Consider the following 20,960-nt stretch of genomic DNA (forward strand, 5'->3'; position numbering starts at 1 on the left):
AGCCTATTGGCTGAATTTGTGTGAGGGGCGGGAGTATCCCCACCCCCCACATGTCCAGGCGGGGCGTCAATCAGTCGGGTAGGGGCGGGGGTATATATCGCCCCTGCTCCTACAGGAGGGACGTACGTGACTTTTTGCGGACCCCTCCCAACCCTCCCTCTTTTTCAAATTATCCATTACAGGGTATGCCCACTAAAGGCGTGCCCTCCGTCGCGGTCTTTGGGCACAAATCTGACCGTTAGGTTTAGTGTAATGTTTCCATACAGGTACGTATGTGTTACTGTAACCCCAAGCACGAGTGTGAAGCCCCGAACTCAATTTACGTTTTTATTGGGGGAGGGGGGTTTTCACATTTTTGTACTTATTTTTTTTACTTTTATTTTTACACTTTAATAGTCCCCATAGGGGACTATTTATAGCAATCACTCGATTGCTAATACTGTTCAGTGCTATGTATAGCACATAGAACTGATCAGTGTTATCGGTCATCTTTTGCTCTGGTCTGCGGGAAGGCAGATCAGGGCAGAAGACGTCAGGAAGGCAGTGGAGCCAGGTGAGGGGACCTCTGTCTGCTGTGCTGGATGATCGGATCGCCGCGGCAGCGCTGCAGGCGATCCGATCATCTATTTTAGTGACCGCGATGCTGCAGATGCCGTAATCTGTATTGAACACAGCATATGAGGGTTTAATGGCGGACATCCGCGGGATCGCGTATGTCCGCCATTATGGGCGGGTCCCTGGCTCCGATCAGCAGCCGGGACGTGCATGATCCGGGCATCGCTCCAATGCTCGCGGTTATGCTTAGGACGTAAATGTACGTCCTGGTGCATTAAGTACCACCTCACCAGGACATACATTTACGTCCTGCGTCGTTAAGGGGTTAATATATGGCATGGCAAACATCCTGCAGCTCCCCAAATGACCCGATGCTTCTAGTATCCTGATCCCATCCTCCGGACTGACCCTCTTTCTGCCTTTTGCGATCGACTCGTCACACTGCTGATTAGTTAATCGCTGGCCACAGTGACATCCCGCCTTGGCTGAGCAGCAGTGTGACATACTGAGCTCAACACCAGGAAGAAAATCCTGATCAGGGCTCAAAACATCTGTAATGATCACACTTGGCCTGGTCAGCGTGGAGTCACAGGCACCACCACATCTGCTGATGTGGCTATTTAGTTTTCTCCTCAGCATTCTGGTCTGGCTCTAGATTTGCAGTTCTGACTTGTTTGTCTCGATTTAGCCTTTTGACTTCTGACACCCTGCACTTTAGTCCAGCACATAGATCATCACCCAGTTGAGAGTCCATTACCTAGGGCGGATTGCCAAATAGGCAGAGACAGTTGCCTTGGTGAGAGCAGAGCCTCACTATTCCCTGCCCAACATGACAACATAACACCAACCTATCACTGGCCAAGGCGGGACATTGCTGCTGTAGTTGAAGAGCAGCGTGACGAATCAACCACAAGAAGCACTAAGAGGACCATGGCAGAGGACAGTAGCAGGAAACCGGAGGACACGGGGGAGCTGGCCACAGTGGGGGACACGGGGGAGCTCTGGGAGGTAAGTCCAGTTTGATATTTTTTATTTTTTTAATGGTGAAGTTCACATTTAAAAAAAAATTCAAATCTGGATAACCTCTTCAAACCTTCTGTGTTTATTTTCTGACATTTACTACTGAAATGTTAGTATTTATATCTACAATTGATGCATTTATAACACTAGTTAAACGTATAAAGAACTTAGAAATGGTAAATACGTATTGATATTAAATAACATTTGTTGGGTGTACTACTCGTCCAAGCAGAAGTAATGACTTGGTAGTGCCTTCGCAAATTGCAAAAAGGAAAGGTGTATTAAGTTTTAATTCCACTGGTTCTTCTTTGGTCTGTGGGACATCACTATCTCCATTTGGCTCTACACCAGTTTCTTCCAGCTCAAAATCAATCATGTTAATAACCTATGAAGACAACAAAGGATTGTAATTTAAGACAATAAGATGAAGTAGTTACTACATGCACAACATTATAGTGTAGATCTGCCTTAACATTTTAGTTCCAGTTAGAAAAGATGTTAAATCTCCACTTTACTTGAATGGGATCTATACAACATATACAATATATAGATACTCATAGTATTATATTTTTTCCAGAAAAACATCCAGGTCCCCCTTAAACTTGTTTATTAAGTGAGACATAACAACATAATTTTGCAGAGAGTTCCATAGTATCACTACTCACTGCTATACGTAGAGGATGCCCCCTTGTCATGGTTACCGGCCTAGATATAAAAAGATCACTAGAAAAGGCTTTGTACTATCCATTTATATATTTGTACATTGTGATCAAATCCCCCCTAAGACGTCTTTTCTCTAAACTAAATAACGCCAAGCTTGATAACCTGTCTTGGTCCTGGTATCCTCCCATACCATTAATTATCTTTGTTGCCCCCCTCTGCACTCTTTCTAGTTCAGCCATGTCCTTCATATATACAGGTGCCCAAAATTAGACACAATACTCCATATGCGTTCTGACTATTTATACAGAGGCAAAGCTATGTTCCTGTAACAAACCTCTATATCTCTTTTGATACATTCTATGACTTAGTTAGTCTTGACAGTAGCTGCCTGACACTCATCATTAAAGTTAGCTTACTGTCCACCAATACCCCCAATACGGGAGAATGTTTTATTATTTATCACATAATACTTATCCAGTTTAGTGAAGGGGCGGACTGACCATTCGAATGTTGTCCGAAGGCCCGGCCGGGAAAAGGGCCCGCTGTCCGCCGCCCATAATATGCAATCTAAAAAAAATATATATATATATATATATATATATATATACACACACATATATATATATGTATATTTATATATATATATATATTTTTTTTTTTGAATAGCCGGGCCTGCCGCGGCCGCCAGGGCCGGCCCCGGATTTATTTCCCTCCCAGACAGCCATTGCAGCAACGGCTGCCTGGGAGAGGCGCTTAAGTCACGTCCCACAGTGATGTGAACCTCACGTCTAAGCGCGGCAGCGCCAGGGTTCCCTGCTGCCGCCGCCCTGCCTATCCTCAGTGTATGGAGCCTCGTTTGTCCTCAGTGTACAGGGCCCTGCTTGTCCTCAGTGTACAGGGCCCTGCTTGTCCTCAGTGTACAGGGCCCTGCTTGTGCTCAGTGTACAGGGCCCTGCTTGTGCTCAGTGTACAGGGCCCTGCTTGTGCTCGGTGTACAAGGCCCTGCTTGTGCTCGGTGTACAGGGCCCTGCTTGTGCTCGGTGTACAGGGCCCTGCTTGTGCTCGGTGTACAGGGCCCTGCTTGTGCTCGGTGTACAGGGCCCTGCTTGTGCTCGGTGTACAGGGCCCTGCTTGTGCTCGGTGTACAGGGCCCTGCTTGTGCTCGGTGTACAGGGCCCTGCTTGTGCTCGGTGTACAGGGCCCTGCTTGTGCTCGGTGTACAGGGCCCTGCTTGTCCTCGGTGTACAGGGCCCTGCTTGTGCTCGGTGTACAGGGCCCTGCTTGTGCTCGGTGTACAGGGCCCTGCTTGTGCCAGGTGTACAGAGCCCTGCTTGTCCTCGGTGTACAGGGCCCTGCTTGTCCTCGGTGTACAGGGCCCTGCTTGTCCTCAGTGTACACAGCGTCCCCCTGCATATCCCTTCGTCTCCCTCCCCCCCCCCCTGCGGCCCTGTCACCTGTGCTGCTGTAATGATGAGTCCCTCTCCCCCAGCGGCGCAGTGAGTGCCCTGCCGGAGTCCTGACTCGATGCCCTGCCGAGAGGGGAGGAAAGAGAAAGCTCCGCCGGATTCCCGTGCCGGTGTAGTGAAGATAAATGGCTTAAGGTATGTACCCTTTCCACCCCCTGTTACCCCTTCTTAACCCTCTCCACCCCCACTGCTGTCATCCATGTCCACCCTCTGTTACCCCTTCTTAACCCTCTCCACCCCCCACTCCTGTCATTCATGTCCACCCTGTTACTCCTTCTTAACCCTCTCCATTCCCACTGCTGTCATCCATGTCCACCCTCTGTTACCCCTTCTTAACCCTCTCCACCCCCACTCCTGTCATTCATGTCCACCCTCTGTTACGACATTTACAACAACTGACAGGTCGGACACCGACTGAGTCTGAGGGGCGGACTTTTCTATTCTTATAATTTTTCCCCTTCAGGCCCTTTACATCAGCGCTGGGGCCGCGCAGACTCTAGGAGGAAGAGAGCAGCAGAGATGGAAGCTCCTCCCCCTCCCCCACATGACCCCCTGTGTTCCATGCTGTATTTCCTGCTTCACCAATAAAGCTGCCCACGGGAAAATGAAGCCTTCCCCTGCCCACAGCTGGTACTATGTACAGTAAGTAACTTTTGTATCTATCTCAGTGTTTCCCAACCAGGGTGCCTCCAGCTGTTGCAAAACTATAACTTCCAGCATGCCTTTGGCTGTGTGGGCATGCTGTGAGTTATAGTTTTGTAGCAGCTGGAGGTATCCTGGTTGGGAAACACTGATTCTATTTATCTATCTCATATCTATCTATCTATCTATCTATCTACTGAGCTATATGCCTCTATATCTATCCATCTATCTATCATCTATCTATCTATCTGCATCTATACCTATCTATCTATCTATCTATCTATCTATCTATATGCCTCTATATCTATCTATCTTATATTCAGGGGCAGATTGACAGGTTGGGCAGCTGGGCACCCGAGGCACTGTGGGGGGGGGGGGGGGGGGGGGCACAGCCTTTTTTTCCCTTCTTTTAAACGGAACCAATCATCAAATTTTAGCACATATAATGCTTGGCAATGCGTTATATATGCTAACATCATTATCCTCACCATCCCCGGAAGATGTTTGTGCCCCCAAGGACGGTGAAGATATTAAGTAATAAAGTCCCCCCAGCCACCCAGCAAGTTGTCCCCGGGGCGGGGACTTTCACTTACCAGGTCCATCCGCTGTGTCCATGCCCCCGCCCCACAGCTTGAATGACGGCTCACGTCACAGCTCTGCTCCGTCCGCTTAGGGAGCAGAGCTGTGAAACAAGCCGTCATTCAAGCTGTGGGGCGGAGCTATGGCCGCAGCGGACGGAGCTGGTAAGGGGCACAAACGTCCCCGGGGATGGTGAGGATAACGATTTTATCATATATAACGCATTGCCAAGCTTTATATATGCTAAAATCTGCTGATTGGTTCCCTTTAAATGTAATTTACCTTCAGCCTACTTGAACGGCTGAAAAGTGACCTGCCGCCAGCCCCTAACCCCAACCTGGGGACACTACCTACTGGGGGCATTAGCTACCTAGGGAAACTAAATTTTATGGGCATTACCTACCTGGGGGCACTACCTACAGAAGGCACTACCTACTAGGGGAATTACCTACCTGGGGCACTACCTACTGGGTACCTTACCTATTTTGAGCCTTACCTACTACCTCCTGGGGGTATAACCTACCTGGGGGGCACAACCTACTGGGGAAATTACCTACTACCTACCTTTTGGGGGCATAAGCTGCAACCCACCTGTAGGCATTACCTGGTACCTATGGGGGGCATAACCTACCTGGGGGCACTACTTACTGGGGGCATTACCTACAACCTACCTACTGGGGGCATTACCTCCCTACTAGGGGCTTCTACCTTATTGGGTAGATTATCTACCCTGTCTACTGGGGGCATTACCTAGGGCATTGAGGGTAGGGAACAGGTGGGGAATGATCTTAAAAAGTGCAAGCCTAATATGTTTGTTGTCTGGCAGATTCTGCGGTGACGACTCATTGAAAAGTTGGAAGAAGACTTCATGACGGTCTGAGAAGAAAAGAGAAGAGAGCAACTCCAAGAAGACGCCTCCTGTGAGTCAGTAGATGTAACTGCACTGTAATCACTTGTACGGTTTGCAGAGCCTGTATAGAGCAGGGGTCACCACTATATGGGCTATGTATGGGGGATATTGGTCAATGTTCTGTGATCTTTATACACTGAACATATGTGGTGGTAATGGTAGTGGTCATGATGTGACAGTGTTATTCTCACTTGTATACTGGTATTGGTGATATTGGTCTCAGTACACAGGGTGTGGTCAGTAACAGTATGATGGTAATATGTATGGTAATAATATTCCTCCTTGTATACTGGTATTATTGGTAATATTGATCTCAGTATATTGGATTTGATCAATAACAGTATGATGGTAATATGTGTGGTAATAATATTCCTCCTTGTATACTGGTATTATTGGTAATATTGATCTCAGTATATTGGATTTGGTCAGTAACAGTATGATGGTAATATGTGTGGTAATAATATTCCTCCTTGTATACTGGTATTATTGGTAATATTGATCTCAGTATATTGGATTTGTTCAGTAACAGTATGATGGTAATATGTGTGGTAATAATATTCCTCCTTGTATACTGGTATTATTGGTAATATTGATCTCAGTATATTGGATTTGGTCAGTAACAGTATGATGGTAATATGTATGGTAATAATATTCCTCCTTGTATACTGGTATTATTGGTAATATTGATCTCAGTATATTGGATTTGGTCAGTAACAGTATGATGGTAATATGTATGGTTATGATATATCTCCTTGTATACTGGTATTATTGGTAATATTGCTCTCAATTTACAGGATATGGTCAGTAACAGCATGGTGGTAATACATATGGTGATATTTTTCCTCCTTATATAGTGGTGTTATTTGGTAACTGTATGATTTGTTTAGAGACGTGTTTCTATCATGGGAAATTGTCTTATCTTAACAGGCTAGATTCATAAAGTGTATTTCAGGCATATTTCATTAAAAAAATGTGTCCACAAAATCACAGAAGGGTTGTGCCAGTATTTTTAACATGAATATGCTCTATGTAAGTCTATGAAAAAGTGTTTGTTTTGCACACAATATTTTTTTTTTTTTAAAAAGGACATAATGTTACGATCCCCGATGTCACTTTCTCACATGGCTCTAAAAAATATGGGAAGGGAAGTATCTGTGCGCTTTGCTGTGCGTGCGCACACAGCGTCCCCCTGCATATCCCTTTGTCTCCCTCCCCCCTGCGGCCCTGTCACCTGTGCTGCTGTATTGATGAGTCCCCCTCCCCCAGCGGCGCAGTGAGTGCCCTGCCGGAGTCCTGATTTGGTGCCCCGCCGAGAGGGGAGGAAAGAGGAAGCTCCGCCGGATTCCCGTGCCGGTGTAGGGAAGATAAATGGCTTAAGGTATGTACCCTTTCCACCCCCTGTTACCCCTTCTTAACCCTCTCCACCCCCACTCCTGTCATTCATGTCCACCCTCTGTTACCCCTTCTTAACCCTCTCCACCCCCACTGCTGTCATCCATGTCCACCCTCTGTTACCCCTTCTTAACCCTCTCCAGCCCCCACTCCTGTCATCCATGTCCACCCTCTGTTACCCCTTCTTAACCCTCTCCACCCCCCACTCCTGTCATTCATGTCCACCCTCTGTTACCCCTTCTTAACCCTCTCCACCCCCACTGCTGTCATCATGTTCACCCTCTGTTACCCCTTCTTAACCCTCTCCACTCCCCACTCCTGTCATCCATGTCCACCCTCTGTTACCCCTTCTTACCCCTTTCCACCCTCCACTGCTGTCATCCATGTCTACCCCCTGTTACCCCTTCTAAACCCTCTCCACCCCCACTCCTGTCATCCATGTCCACCCCTCTGTTACCCCTTCTTAACCCTGTCCACCCCCACTGCTGTCATCCATGTCCACCCCTCTGTTAGCCGTTCTTAACCCTCTCCACCCCCCACTCCTGTCATCCATGTCCACCCTCTGTTACCCCTTCTTAACCATCTCCACCCCCACTCCTGTCATCCATGTCCACCCCTCTGTTACCCCTTCTTAACCCTCTCCACCCCCTGTTCTGTCATCATGTCCACCCCCTGTCCATCCCTGTCACCCATGTTCACCCCCCAGTCTACCCCCTGTCACACATATCCACCCCCCCAGTCTACCCCGTCACCCAAAATCAGTGGATTGCCACTCAAAATCAGTGGATTGCCACTCAAAATCAGTGGATTGCAACTCAAAATCAGTGGATTGCAACTCAAAATCAGCAGAAATGTGTAAACAAAAAGGGGCAAAAAAAGACGCAAAAAACCCTGCTCTAAAGACAATGATAAATGTGGGCCAATGTGTGAGTGTGTGTGTGTGTGTGTGTGTGTGTGTGTATGTATGTTCCACAAAAACGTCCAAACGGCTAAATGGTTAAAGTCCTATACAAATCTATGGGAAATATATGTTACTGCATAACTTCCAAACGGCTGGATATATTTCGATAATATTTGGTCACATGTTACTTATATTTCCACTTAAAATATAGGATAGTTAATTTAACCCTTAACCACCCCCATTTGTGAGGGTCAGGATTTTTGTTTAAAGTCCCATGAAAATCAATGGGAAATGTATGTTCTCACATAACTTCTGTACGGCTGGAGATATTTCAATACCTGGTGCACATATTACGGGTCGGGATAGGAGGTTGAGTTAGGAGGTCGGGATATGAAGACGGGATTTGAGGACGGGATAGGAGGTCGAGATAGGCGGTCGGGATATGAGGATGGGATAGGAGGACGGGATAGGAGGTCGAGATAGGAGGACGGGATAGGAGGTCGAGATAGGAGGACGGGATAGGAGGTCGAGATAGGAGGACGGGATATGAGGTTGGGATAGGAGTATGGGATAGGAGGTCGAGTTAGGAGGTCGGGATACAAGAACGGGATAAGAGGAGGAGATAGGAGGACGGGATAGGAGGTCGAGATAGGAGGTCGGGATAAGATGACGGGATAGGAGGTCGAGATAGGAGGTCGGGATAGGAGGTCGGGATAGGAGAACGGGATAGGAGGTCGGGATAGGAGGTCGGCATAGGAGGTTGTGATAGGAGGTCGAGATAGGAGGGTGGGATAGGAGGTAGAGTTAGGAGGTCAGGATATGAGGTGGAGATAGGAGGACGGGATAGGAGGTTGGGATATGAGGATGGGATAGGAGGACGGGATAGGAGGTCGGGACAGGAGGTCGGGGTATGAGGACGAGATATGGGGTTGGGATATGACAACAATATATGGGGATGGGATATGAAGTCAAAAGCTTCCTCCTCTGTTGATTTTCCTCCCCAGCAAGGATGAGGAAGGAAAAAACGGGCAACGCTGGGTACTCAGCTAGTATATATATAAATATATATTAATAAATATATATATAAAACTCAATGTGTGTGTGTGTGTGTGTGTATGTTCCACAAGGTCGAGATAGGAGGATGGGATAAGAGGTCGAGATAGGAGGTCGGGATCAGTGCCGTCGCTAGGGGGGTGGGGCAGAGGGAGCCATGGCCCCACTTAGATCAGGCCGTGCACCCCCCCCCCCACAATTAAAACCTGTTTTCCCTGACACTGGAGTTTTGATTGGGCAGAGGCTCCTAAACATTTACCTATTTGTCACCCACTGTCAGTCAGCACCACTATTAAGGTGCCAGTGTTAGGTAGTACTGGTATAACACTTCATCTATACATACAAGCCCTGCAAAAGTGGCAGCCTCAGTGCCCCCACAGTACTGTCACCAAGAGACCCTCATCTCTGACAGACCACTCAGTAGTGTACCACTCATTAACCCAGTGTTTCCCAACCAGGGTGCCTCCAGCAGTTGCAAAACTAAAAGTTATATTTTTGCAACAGCTGGAGGCACCCTGGTTAGGAAATACCGCATTAACCCCTTGGGAGACCAATCGTACTTTGTAATGACGTCCTTCATTTTGCCATAAAATGTGCTGCGAAACAGAAAGAAAGTTGGATTGTTTGTATGCCGGTCACTGTGCAGTAAAATGGACAGGTTATCTTTATTCTCCAGGTCGGTATGATTACAATAACCAATTTCTAGAGTGTTTTTATTTTTTTAATGATTTACTAGTTTAACACCTTAACCCCTTAAGGACTCAGCACATTTTGGCCTTAAGGACTCAGACAATTTAATTTTAACGTTTTCGTTTTTTCCTCCTCGCCTTCTAAAAATCATAACTCTTTTATATTTTCATCCACAGATTAGTATGAGGGCTTGTTTTTTGCGCGACTAGTTGTCCTTTGTAATGACATAACTCATTATATCATAAAATGTATGACGCAACCAAAAAACACTATTTTTGTGGGGAAATTAAAAAGAAAAACGGAATTTTGCTAATTTTGGAAGGTTTCGTTTTCACGCCGTACAATTTACGGTAAAAATGATGTGTGTTCTTTATTCTGAGGGTCAATATGATTAAAATAATACCCATTATTACGTACTTTTATATTATTGTTGTGCTTAAAAAAAATCACAAACTTTTTAACCAAATTAGTACGTTTATAATCCCTTTATTTTGATGATCTATAACTTTTTCATTTTTCCGTATAAGCGGCGGTATGAGGGATCATTTTTTGCGCCATGATCTGTACTTTTTTTATACCACATTTGCATATGAAAAACTTTTAATAAATTTTTTTAATTTATTTTTATAAAATGTATTAAAAAAGTAGCAATTTTGGACTTTTTTTTTTTTTTTTTTTACGTTCACGCCGTTCACCGTACGGGATCATTAACATTTTATTTTAATAGTTCGGACATTTACGCGGCGATACCAAATATGTCTATTAAATTAATTTTTTACGCTTTTTGGGGGTAAAATTGGAAAAAACGTATGTTTTACTTTTTTATTGGGGAGGGGATTTTTCACTTTTTTTTTTACTTTTAATTTGACATTTAAAGAAAAATTTTTTTTACACTTGAAGAGTCCCCATAGGGGACTATTCATAGCAATACCATGATTGCTAATTCTGATCTGTTCTATGTATAGGACATAGAACAGATCAGTGTTATCGGTCATCTTCTGCTCTGGTCTGCTCAATCTCAGACCAGAGCAGAAGACGCCGGGAGCCGGACAGAGGCAGGTGAGGGGACCTCCGTGCGGCGTTCTGAATGATCGGATCCCCGCAGCAGCGCTGCGGGCGATCAGATCATTCATTGAAATCGCATACTGACTCAGATGCCGGGATCTGTATTGATCCAGGCATCTGAGGGGTTAATGGCGGACGCCCGCGAGATCGCGGGCGTCGGCCATTGCCGGCGGGTCCCTGACTGCGATCAGCAGCCGGGATCAGCCGCGCATGACACGGGCATCGCTCCGATGCCCGCGGTTATGTACAGGACGTAAATGTACGTCCTGGTGCGTTAAGTACCACCGCACCAGGACGTACATTTGCGTCCTGCGTCCTTAATGGGTTAAGGACCTAGCCCAAATATACCTTAAGTACCCGGCCATTTTTTGAACATCTGACCACTGTCACTTCAAGCATTAATAACTCTGGGATGCTTTTACCTTTCATTCTGATTCCGAGATTGTTTTTTTCGTGACATATTCTACTATATGTTAGTGGTAAAATTTTGTCGATACTTGTTTCATTTCTTGGTGAAAAATTCAAAAATTTTATGAAAAAATTGAAAATGTTGCATTTTTTTTTAACTTTGAAGCTCTCTGCTTATAAGGAAAATAGACATTCCAAATAAATTATATGTTTGCATCATAAAGTTGACATGTTTTTACTTTTGGAAGACATCAGAGGGCTTCAAAGTTCAGCAGCAGTTTTCTAATTTTTCACAAAATTTTCAAAATCGAAATTTTTCAGGGACCAGTTCAGTTTTGAAGTGGATTTGAAGGGCCTTCATATTAGAAATACCCCACAAATGACCCAATTATAAAAACTGCACCCCTCAAAGTATCCAAAATGACATTTAGTGTGTTAACCCTTTAGGTGTTTCACAGGAATAGCAGCAAAGTGAAGGAGAAAATTCAAAATCTTCATTTTTTACACTCGCATGTTCTTTACAAGTGGTTATAGGATAAAAAGCCCACTAAAATTTGTAACCCAATTTCTCTCAAGTAAGGAAATACCTCATATGTGTATGTCAAGTGTTCGGCGGGCGCAGTAAAGGGCTCAGAAGGGAAGGAGCAACAATGGGATTTTGGAGAGTGAATTTTGCTGAAATGGTTTTTGGGGGGCATGTCACATTTAGAAAGCCCCTATGGTGCCAGAACAGCAGAAAACTCCACATGGCATTCCATTTTGGAAACTATACCCCTCAAGGCACGTAACAAGGGGTCCAGTTAGCCTTAACACCCCACAGGTGTTTGACAACTTTTTGTTAAAATCGGATGTGTAAATGGAAAAAAATATTTTTTCACTAAAGTGCAGTTTTTTCCCCAAATTTGCAATTTTTACAGAGGGTAATGGGAGAAAATGCCCCGCAAAATTTGTATCCCTATCTCTTCTGAGTATGGAAATACCCCATGTTAGGACGTTAAATGCTCTGCGGGCGAACTACAATGCTCAGAAGAGTCACATTTGGCTTTTTGAAAGCAAATTTTGCTGAAATGGTTTTGGGGGGGCATGTCCCATTTAGGAAGCCCCTGTGGTGCCAGAACAGCAAAAAATACCCACATGGCATACCATTTTGGAAACTACACCCCTTAAGGAATGTAACAAGGGGTACAGTGAGCCTTAAAGGGGTATTCCAGGCCCAAACTTTTTTTTTTTATATATCAACTGACTCCGGAAAGTTAAACAGATTTGTAAATTACTTCTATAAAAAAAATCTTAATCCTTCCAATAGTTATTAGCTTCTGAAGTTGAGTTGCTGTTTTCTGTCTTACTGCTTTCTGATGAATCACATCCTGGGAGCTGTCCAGCTCATATGGGGATATTCTCCCATCATGCACAGCTCCCGGGACGTGACATCATCATTGAGCAGTTAGACAGAAAACTTCAGAAGCTAATAACTATTGGAAGGATTCATATTTTTTAATAGAAGTAATTTACAAATCTGTTTAACTTTCTGGAGCCAGTTAATATATCAAAAAAAGCTTTTGCCTGGAATACCCCTTTAACTACCCACAGGTGTTTGATGACTTTGTTAAAGTTGGGTGTGTAAATGAAACCAATTTTTTTTACTAAAATGCAGTTTTTCCCTAAATTTTACATTTTTACAAGGGGTAATAGGAAAAAATGACCCCCAAAATTTGTAACCCCATTTCTTCTGTGTATGAAAATACCCCATGTGTGGACGTCAAGTGCTCTGCTGGCGCACTACAATGCTCAGAAGAGAAGGAGCGCCATTAAGCTTTTGGAAAGAGAATTCATTTGTAATGGTAGTCAGGGGCCATGTGCATTTACAAAGCCCCCCGTGGTGCCAGAACAGTGGACCCCCTCCCCCCACATGTGACCCCATTTTGGAAACTACACCCCTCACAGAATTTAATAAGGGGTGCAGTGAGTATTTACACTGTACACTGTATTTACACTGGCGTTTGACAGATCTTTGGAACAGTGGGCTGTGCATTACATTTTTCATTTTCATGGACCATTGTTCCAAAAATCTGCCAGACACCTGTGGGGCATAAATACTCACTGTACCCCTTATTACATTACGTGAGGGGTGTAGTTTCCAAAATGGGGTCACATTGTTCTGGCACTATGGGGGCTTTGTAAACACGCGTGGCCTTCAATTCCGGACAAATTTTCTCTTCAAAATCCCAATGGCGCTCCTTCTCTTCTGAGCATTGTAGTGCGCCAGCAGAGCACTTTACATCCACATTTGGGGTATTTATATACTCAGAAGAAATGGGGTTACAAATTTTGGGGGGGCTTTTTTTCTATTTTCCCTTGTGAAAATGAAAAATTTAGGGTGACACCAGAATTTTAGTGAAAAAAATTAAATTTTTTCATTTTTCCATCCAACTTTAATGAAAATTCGTCAAACACCTGTGGGGTGTTAAGGCTCACTATACCCCTTTTCACGTTCCGTGAGGGGTGTAGTTTCCAAAATGGGGTCACATGTGGGTATTTATTTTTTTGGGTTTATGTCAGAACCGCTGTAAAATCAGCCACCCCTGTGAAAATCACCAATTTAGGCCTCAAATGTACATGGCGCTCTTATTCCTGAGCCTTGTTGTGTGCCCGCAGAGCATTTTACGCCCACATATGGGGTATTTCCGTATTCAGGAGAAATTGCGTTACAAATTTTGGGGGTCTTTTTTTCCTTTTACCTCTTGTGAAAATAAAAAGTATGGAGCAACACCAGCATGTTAGTGTAAATTTTTAAATTTTTTTACACTAACAGGCTGGTGTAGCCCCCAACTTTTCCTTTTCATAAGGGGTAAAAGGAGAAAAAGCCCCTCAAAATTTGTAGTGTAATTTCTCCCGAGTACAGGAATACCCCATATTACTTTCATTATGGCACTCAACTGTTTCCTTGAAATACAACAGGGCTCCGAAGTGAGAGAGCGCCATGCGCATTTGAGGACTAAATTAGGCATTGCATAGGGGTGGACATAGGGGTATTCTACGCCAGTGATTGCAAAACAGGGTGCCTCCAGCTGTTGCTAAATTCCCAGCATGCCTGGACAGTCGGTGGCTGTCTAAAAATGCTGGGAGTTGTTTAGCAACAGCTGGAGGCTCCGTTTTGGAAACACTGCCATACAATACGTTTTAAATTTTTATTGGGGGGGGGGGGGGGACAGTGTATATGTAGTGTTTGTGTTAGTGTAGTGTAATCTAGTGTTTTTAGGGTACATTCGCACTGGTGTGTTACGGTGAGTTTCCAGCTAGTAGTTTGCGCTGCGGCGAAAAATTTGCCGCAGCCCAAACTTGAAGCAGGAAATTTACTGTAAACCTGCCTGTGTGAATGTACCCTGTACATTCACATGGGGGGGCAAACCTCCAGCTGTTTCAAAACTACAACTCCCAGCATGCACTGACAGATTGTGCATGCTGGGAGTTGTTCTTTTGCAACAGCTGAGGCACACTGGTTGGAAAACCTTCAGTTAGGTTCTGTTACCTAACTCAGTATTTTACAACCAGTGTGCCTCCAGCTGTTGCAAAACTACAACTCCCAGCATGTACTGATCACCGAAATGCATGCTGGGAGATGTAGTTATGGAACAGCTGGAGGTACGCAACTACAACTCCCAGCATGCCGAGACAGCTGTTTGCTGTCTGGGCATGCTGGGATTTGGCAGCTTTGCAGCATCTGGAGGCTACAGTTTCTAGACCAGTGCACAGTGATCTCCAAACTGTGGACCTCCAGATGTTGCAAAACTACAAATCCCAACATGACCAGACAGCAAACAGCTATATGGGCATGCTAGGAGTTGTAGTTTTGCAAGATCTGGTGGGATATAGTTTAGAGACCATTGTATAGTGGTCTCAAACTGTAGACCTCCAGCTGTTGCAAAACTACATATTCCAGCATGCCCAAATAGCTGTCTGGGCATGCTGGGAGTTGTAGTTTTGCAACATCTGGAGGGCTACAGTGTAGAGACCACTTTATAGTGGTCTCAGACTGTAGCCCTCCAGATCAACTTACCGGCTTCCGTAGTATCCAGGGAGCCGTCCTCTTCTGCCGCACGACGTCGCCGCCCTCCGATCACCGTCGCCCGCAGCCTCCGGATCGGTAAGTGGATCTTTGGCGTTCGGTCCGCTTCGTTTTCCCGTTCTGCCCTGCCTATTGTGGGTGGGCAGGACGGGGAAAACGAAAGCTAACCCCCCTGCCCCCGATCTGCTATTGTTGGTCGCGTCTAGACCACCAATAGCAGGGATAGATAAGTGAGAAGAAAAAAACCCTCATAGAATGGCACTGCAGGCTTCCAGTATAGATGCACGTGGACCAAGTGTGGTTCAAAGAGTCCTCAGCAGGACCGTTTTATTGCAAAACATAAAAGAAAACAAAACAAAAAATGGGGGGATTACGGGAGGCTCCCTCCCTTCCTCTGATCAGCATACCAGCATGGGGGACAAGGCTCAAATAAATACAAGGTAAATTGGCGCCAAATACAAAAAATGGGTGTGGTTAGTGACATCACACATTGTCACAGAGGAGTACACAAGTACACATTCTTATTACATCAAATACAAACTTAACAGGCATACACAAGTTAATCCACATAATGTTATGCTGTACTATTATAGTGTTAATATAATAGTTTCTCATACAGCAGAGGGACCCAGCTGAGCGATCAGCCGGAAGTCCCGCTCTGCCGATGTGAAACAGCGAAACAGGCGTCAGACGCGTCCTGGCCAGAGGTTGCCAGGGACGTGTTGCTATGCGGTGGTCACATGACCGGGCCGCCGCCGCTACCATAAGAGATGCGAGCGCTCATAGGTGCATCGCTGAGTACTGGACCGCAGAACGACAGCGATGCCGTCAGTAAGTGCTGCAACAGATGGAGCCCTGGGAATCAATAGGCAGCACTTACTGATGGCATCGCTGTCGTTCCATACGCCCTAGGTCCTTAAGGGGTTAAAAAAATGGGTATGCCTACAATTTTTCTGATCCCTGTAACTGTTTTATTAAGCTGTGTTGGCATAATTTATTTATTTTTTTGCTCCATGTCGTTTTTATTGGGAACAATTTGGCGTAGATCGGAATTTTGGATCACTATTTATTTCATTTTTTTTCTGGGATGTGACCAAAAAATGCTCTTTTTTTTTCATTTAGTTTAGTTTTTTTCTCCTTACACTGTACACTGTTTACTGTGTTGGATTTTTATTGAAGGTGATTTAAACTTTTATTATGAAAGAAGTTGATTTATATTTTTTAAAACCATGTTTGCAATTTACCATTTACACTTTAATCCTTCTATGGGACTTGTATGAGTTAATCATTGGATTGCTCATACAGATCAATGCAGTATGCAGGCACTTCATTCATCTATTACATCCGTGCTGTATTGCTACAGTAGTGTTTCCCAACAAGGGTGTCTCCAGATGTGGCAAAACTACAACCCCCAGCATGCCTTGACAGCCTTTGGCTGGGAGTTGTAGTTTTGGCAATACCTGGAGGCTGGTTTGGGAAACACTGTGCTAGAGGCTGCCATAGGAAGAGTCCTTGCAGCCACAGAGGCCTTAAGCGGTCATGAAAACTAAAATGAATCACCTCCCCAAAATGCTACTGAATAACTGCACCACCAATGATGCACATAAAGGCCGTTTAGATGACACTGTAAGTTTTGACAGCGGGATCCAAATGGTTGATAGCCGAGTTGTGTGGAGAAAAATAACTTATCCCCTATCCAAAGAATAGGGGATAAGTTATACAGCGCGGTGAGTCCTAACGCTGGGACCCCCACGATCTCCTGAACAGGGCCCCCGGCAGTCTGCTGGAAGTGGGCGTTCCGACCCCCGCAAGGAACACCGGCTGACACACCCCCTCCATGTACCCCATAGAGATACATAGCTCTAGGGGGAGCTGTCGGCCGTGGCTTCCTGCAGGGGTCGGAACTGCCGCATCTGATAGAGTGCCGGGGCCCCGTTCAGGAGATCCCCAGAGGTTCCAGCGCTCAAACCCCTGTGACCTATAACTTATCCCCTATCCTTTGGATAGGAGATAAGTTATTTTTTTCTGCACTGCTCCTTTAGCCCATTAAGGACGGACCCATTTTTTACCTTAATGACCAGGCTCTTTTTTTTTTTTTTTATTTGACATGTGTCTCTTTAAATGATTTATTTATTTTATTTATATAGCGCCTACAGATTCCACAGCGCTTACAATTATGGGGTACAAACAAAGACAAGTATCAGACATACAATTACACAATAACTATTCAAACAAGAGGTGTGAGGATATATTGGGGATATGTTTGGGATATGTTGGGGATATGTTGAGGCCAATTAGAGACTGTTATAGGCCTGTCTGAAGAGATGTGTTTTTAGGCCACGTTTGAAACTATGGATGTTGTTTTTGAGTCTGAGGGATTGAGGGATAGCATTCCAGAGAACCGGTGCAGCACGAGTGAAGTCTTGGAGACGGGAGTGAGAAGTTCGGATTATAGAAGATGTTAGTGTGAGGTCATTAGCAGATCGGAGAGAACGTGTAGGATGGTAGACAGACATGAGAGAGGAGATGTAGGGAGGTGCAGCATTGTGGAGAGCTTTGTGTGTGAGACTGAGGATTTTGTACTGTATTCTGGACTGAATTGGTAACCAGTGTAGTGACTGGCACAGGGAGGAGGCGTCGGTGTAGCGGCTGGAGAGGAAGATGAGTCTGGCTGCGGCATTAAGGATGGACTGGAGAGGAGAGAGTTTGGAGAAAGGAAGGCCTATTAGTAAAGAGTTACAGTAGTCGATGCGGGAGTGAATCAAAGCAATAATGAGAGTTTTAGCAGTTTCAGTAGTGAGAAACGGGAGGATTCTTGAAATGTTTTTGAGATGCAGGTGACAAGAACGTGAAAGAGAATGAATATGGGGAGTGAAAGACAGATCTGAGTCAAGTATAACTCCAAGACAGCGAGCCTGCTGCCCGGGAGTTATGGTAGTACCACATACCGAGATGGAAATGTCAGGGTTAGGTACAGTATCAGTTGATGGAGAAAAGACAAGAAGTTCTGTTTTAGAAAGATTTTGTTTCAGATATAAAGAGGACATGATGTCTGACACGGCAGAGAGACAGTCACTGGTATTCTGTAGGAGTGCAGGGGTGATGTTGGCGGAGGAGGTATAGAGTTGGGTGTCATCAGCGTAGAGGTGGGACTGGAAACCAAATCTACTGATTGTTTTTTCCAATGGGGGATGTGTAGAGTGAAAATAGTAGAGAACCCAGGACCGATCCCTGGGGAACCCCGACAGCAAGGGAAAGAGAAGAAGTAGAGCCAGAAAACGAGACGCTAAAGAAGTGGCCAGAGAGATAGGAGAAAAACCAGGCGAGAGCAGAGTCCTTGGAGTGGAGACTACTGAGGAGGAGTTGGTGATCCACAGTGTCAAAAGACGCAGGCAGGTCCAAGAGAATCAGTAAAGAGAAATTGCCATTTGATTTGGCCATCAGAAGATCGTTAGTGACTTTGGTTAGGGCCGTTTCTGTGGAGTGAAGGGAGCGGAAACCAGACTGTAAGGGGTCAAGGAGAGAGTTCTTGGAGAGATAGCGGATAAGGCGGGAGTAGACCAAGCGTTCCAGGAGTTTGGAGATAAAGGGGAGATTTGAGACGGGTCGATGTTGGCTGCACAGGACGGGTCCAGAGATGTTTTTTTCAATAGTGGGGTTATGATAGAGTGTTTGAAGGAGGAGGGAAAGACCCCAGAAGAGAGGGAGAGGTTAAAGATTTTAGTTAGGTGACAGCTGATAGCAGGAGAGAGAGACTGGGTGAGGTGTGAAGGCATGGGGTCACTAGAACTTTTTCTCAGTGGAGCGATTCTTAGATTGTTTTTTTGTGACATGATACATGCTGCGTTTTGATGTTTTTTATTCCGCTATTTGCACCAAAATTTGCGATTTTGTTTTTCTTTTTTTGGCGTTCACCGTGTGGGATAATTTACATTATAGCTTTATAGTACAGATCATTATGAAGGTGGCAATACCTAATATGTATATGATTTGTGTTTTTTTTTTGTGATAATACAGGGCTTTTATTGGGAAAGGGGCATTTCTTTTTCTCTTTCTTTTTTACACTTTATACTTGAAGAACCTTTTTTTTTTCTTAACTTTTTACAGGTTATGCTATGCTGCAATACATTTATAGTGCAGCACAGTATAGCCTAATCGGCTGCACATGCTGACGTCTGTGGCTGGATCTCACAGGCTTCCGTAGCTGGCAGACAGGAGGTCATCATGTCGGCGACCTGCGATCATATCGTGGTGCCGCCGTTGGTGAACAGGGGAGCACCCTCCCCCTTTCAACACCATAGATGCTGTGGGGTTAATGCTGCCAGGACTGGCACAATTGCGGCTCCGGCAGCTGCGGCAAGTCCCCGGCTGTGATTGAGCTTCCCACGGCAGCAAAGGAGACCATGGGGACATATGCATACGTCCCAGCGCGCAAACGCGTTCCATAGCGGGAAGGGGTTAATAGCTGGAAGGTAATTGTTAAAAGCTGTGTGTGGTTTAAATATTTAGAGTACCTGTCATCATCTAAACTTTCCCTGATCCTCCTCCCCATCTGTCCCTTACTCTAACTATGTCTATCCCTGTGTTTATTGAGGTTTAAAACGCTGTGGAAATACCTTTTTTTTTATCCCTCTTCATTAGCTCAGGAGTACTGTCTTTCTGAGGGGTGGAAGGAGGCGGGTCCCAGCAGGCATGATGTCACATGAAGCCTGGCCGGGACTCTGCTTCTGCCAGTCTTCCTGTATGCTGCTCTCCCTCTGCAGCAGTGTTTCCAAACCAGGGTACCTCTAGCTGTTGCAAAACTACAACTCCCAGCATGCCCAGACAGCCAACAGCTGTGGAGGCACCCTGGTTGGGAAACACTGCTCTGCAGTGTGCATACAGACTAAGTACAGGGGAGGGACGGCAGCCTGTCTCTCTCTCTCCTGTGTCTCTCTGCACTAAAAAGTCAATGCTGAGAACCAGGGGCGGTGGGAGCAATTACAGAGGCAGTAATTAAGATGAATGTCAGGGGGGGGGGCACTGAGCAGGGAGTGCAGTGAGATAATACAATGTATAAGATAATGTGTGGTGAGGGGCAGGGAGAACACAGAGCAGGGGGGAGGGGACTGGCTGTTAAATGAGAGGCATTTCCAGGCTTGTAGCTCACAGGCTGGGAGCGAGTCCTGAGCTGAGAGTACTGAACTTCCGGTGGAAGGACCAGAGCCCTTTCAGCATTAGTCCTAAAAGCTGTACACTTACTATGAAAAGCATAGGAAGCTGCCTGCAGACCAGGCATAGAAGAGAGACCCCTAGTGGCCAAAAGTATAAAATGAAAAAACTGGTATAAATATTAATATTTTTTAATGAAGATATATTACAATATCTCTTCATTAATGATTATGAACAACATATTAAAAGTTTTTGTTGATGACAGGTACTCTTTAAGGAAATAGTGACAAAAGTGCATAATTTGCAGCACCGCAACACTTTTTTTTTCTGATTTGGAATGGGAGGTAATATTGACAGCTTTTTAATCCCAGTCTGACCCTGTCCATGCTGCTTCCTTCT

At 45.2% G+C, this 20,960-nt stretch overlaps 1 protein-coding gene across 1 annotated transcript in view; it reads right to left on the minus strand.

The window, feature by feature from the left end:
* Positions 1-1,568: 1,568 nt before the first annotated feature.
* AGT (angiotensinogen) overlaps positions 1,569-20,960 on the minus strand; it is a 181,274-nt gene continuing 161,882 nt past the window's right edge. The window contains exon 5 of the mRNA XM_056566968.1: positions 1,569-1,960. Within this exon, the coding sequence (XP_056422943.1) occupies positions 1,769-1,960 (192 nt within the window). The 3' untranslated portion in view covers positions 1,569-1,768. The remainder of the gene's footprint in view (positions 1,961-20,960) is intronic.

The sequence above is a fragment of the Hyla sarda genome, chromosome 3, assembly GCF_029499605.1.
Source record: "Hyla sarda isolate aHylSar1 chromosome 3, aHylSar1.hap1, whole genome shotgun sequence".
NCBI lineage: Eukaryota > Metazoa > Chordata > Amphibia > Anura > Hylidae > Hyla > Hyla sarda.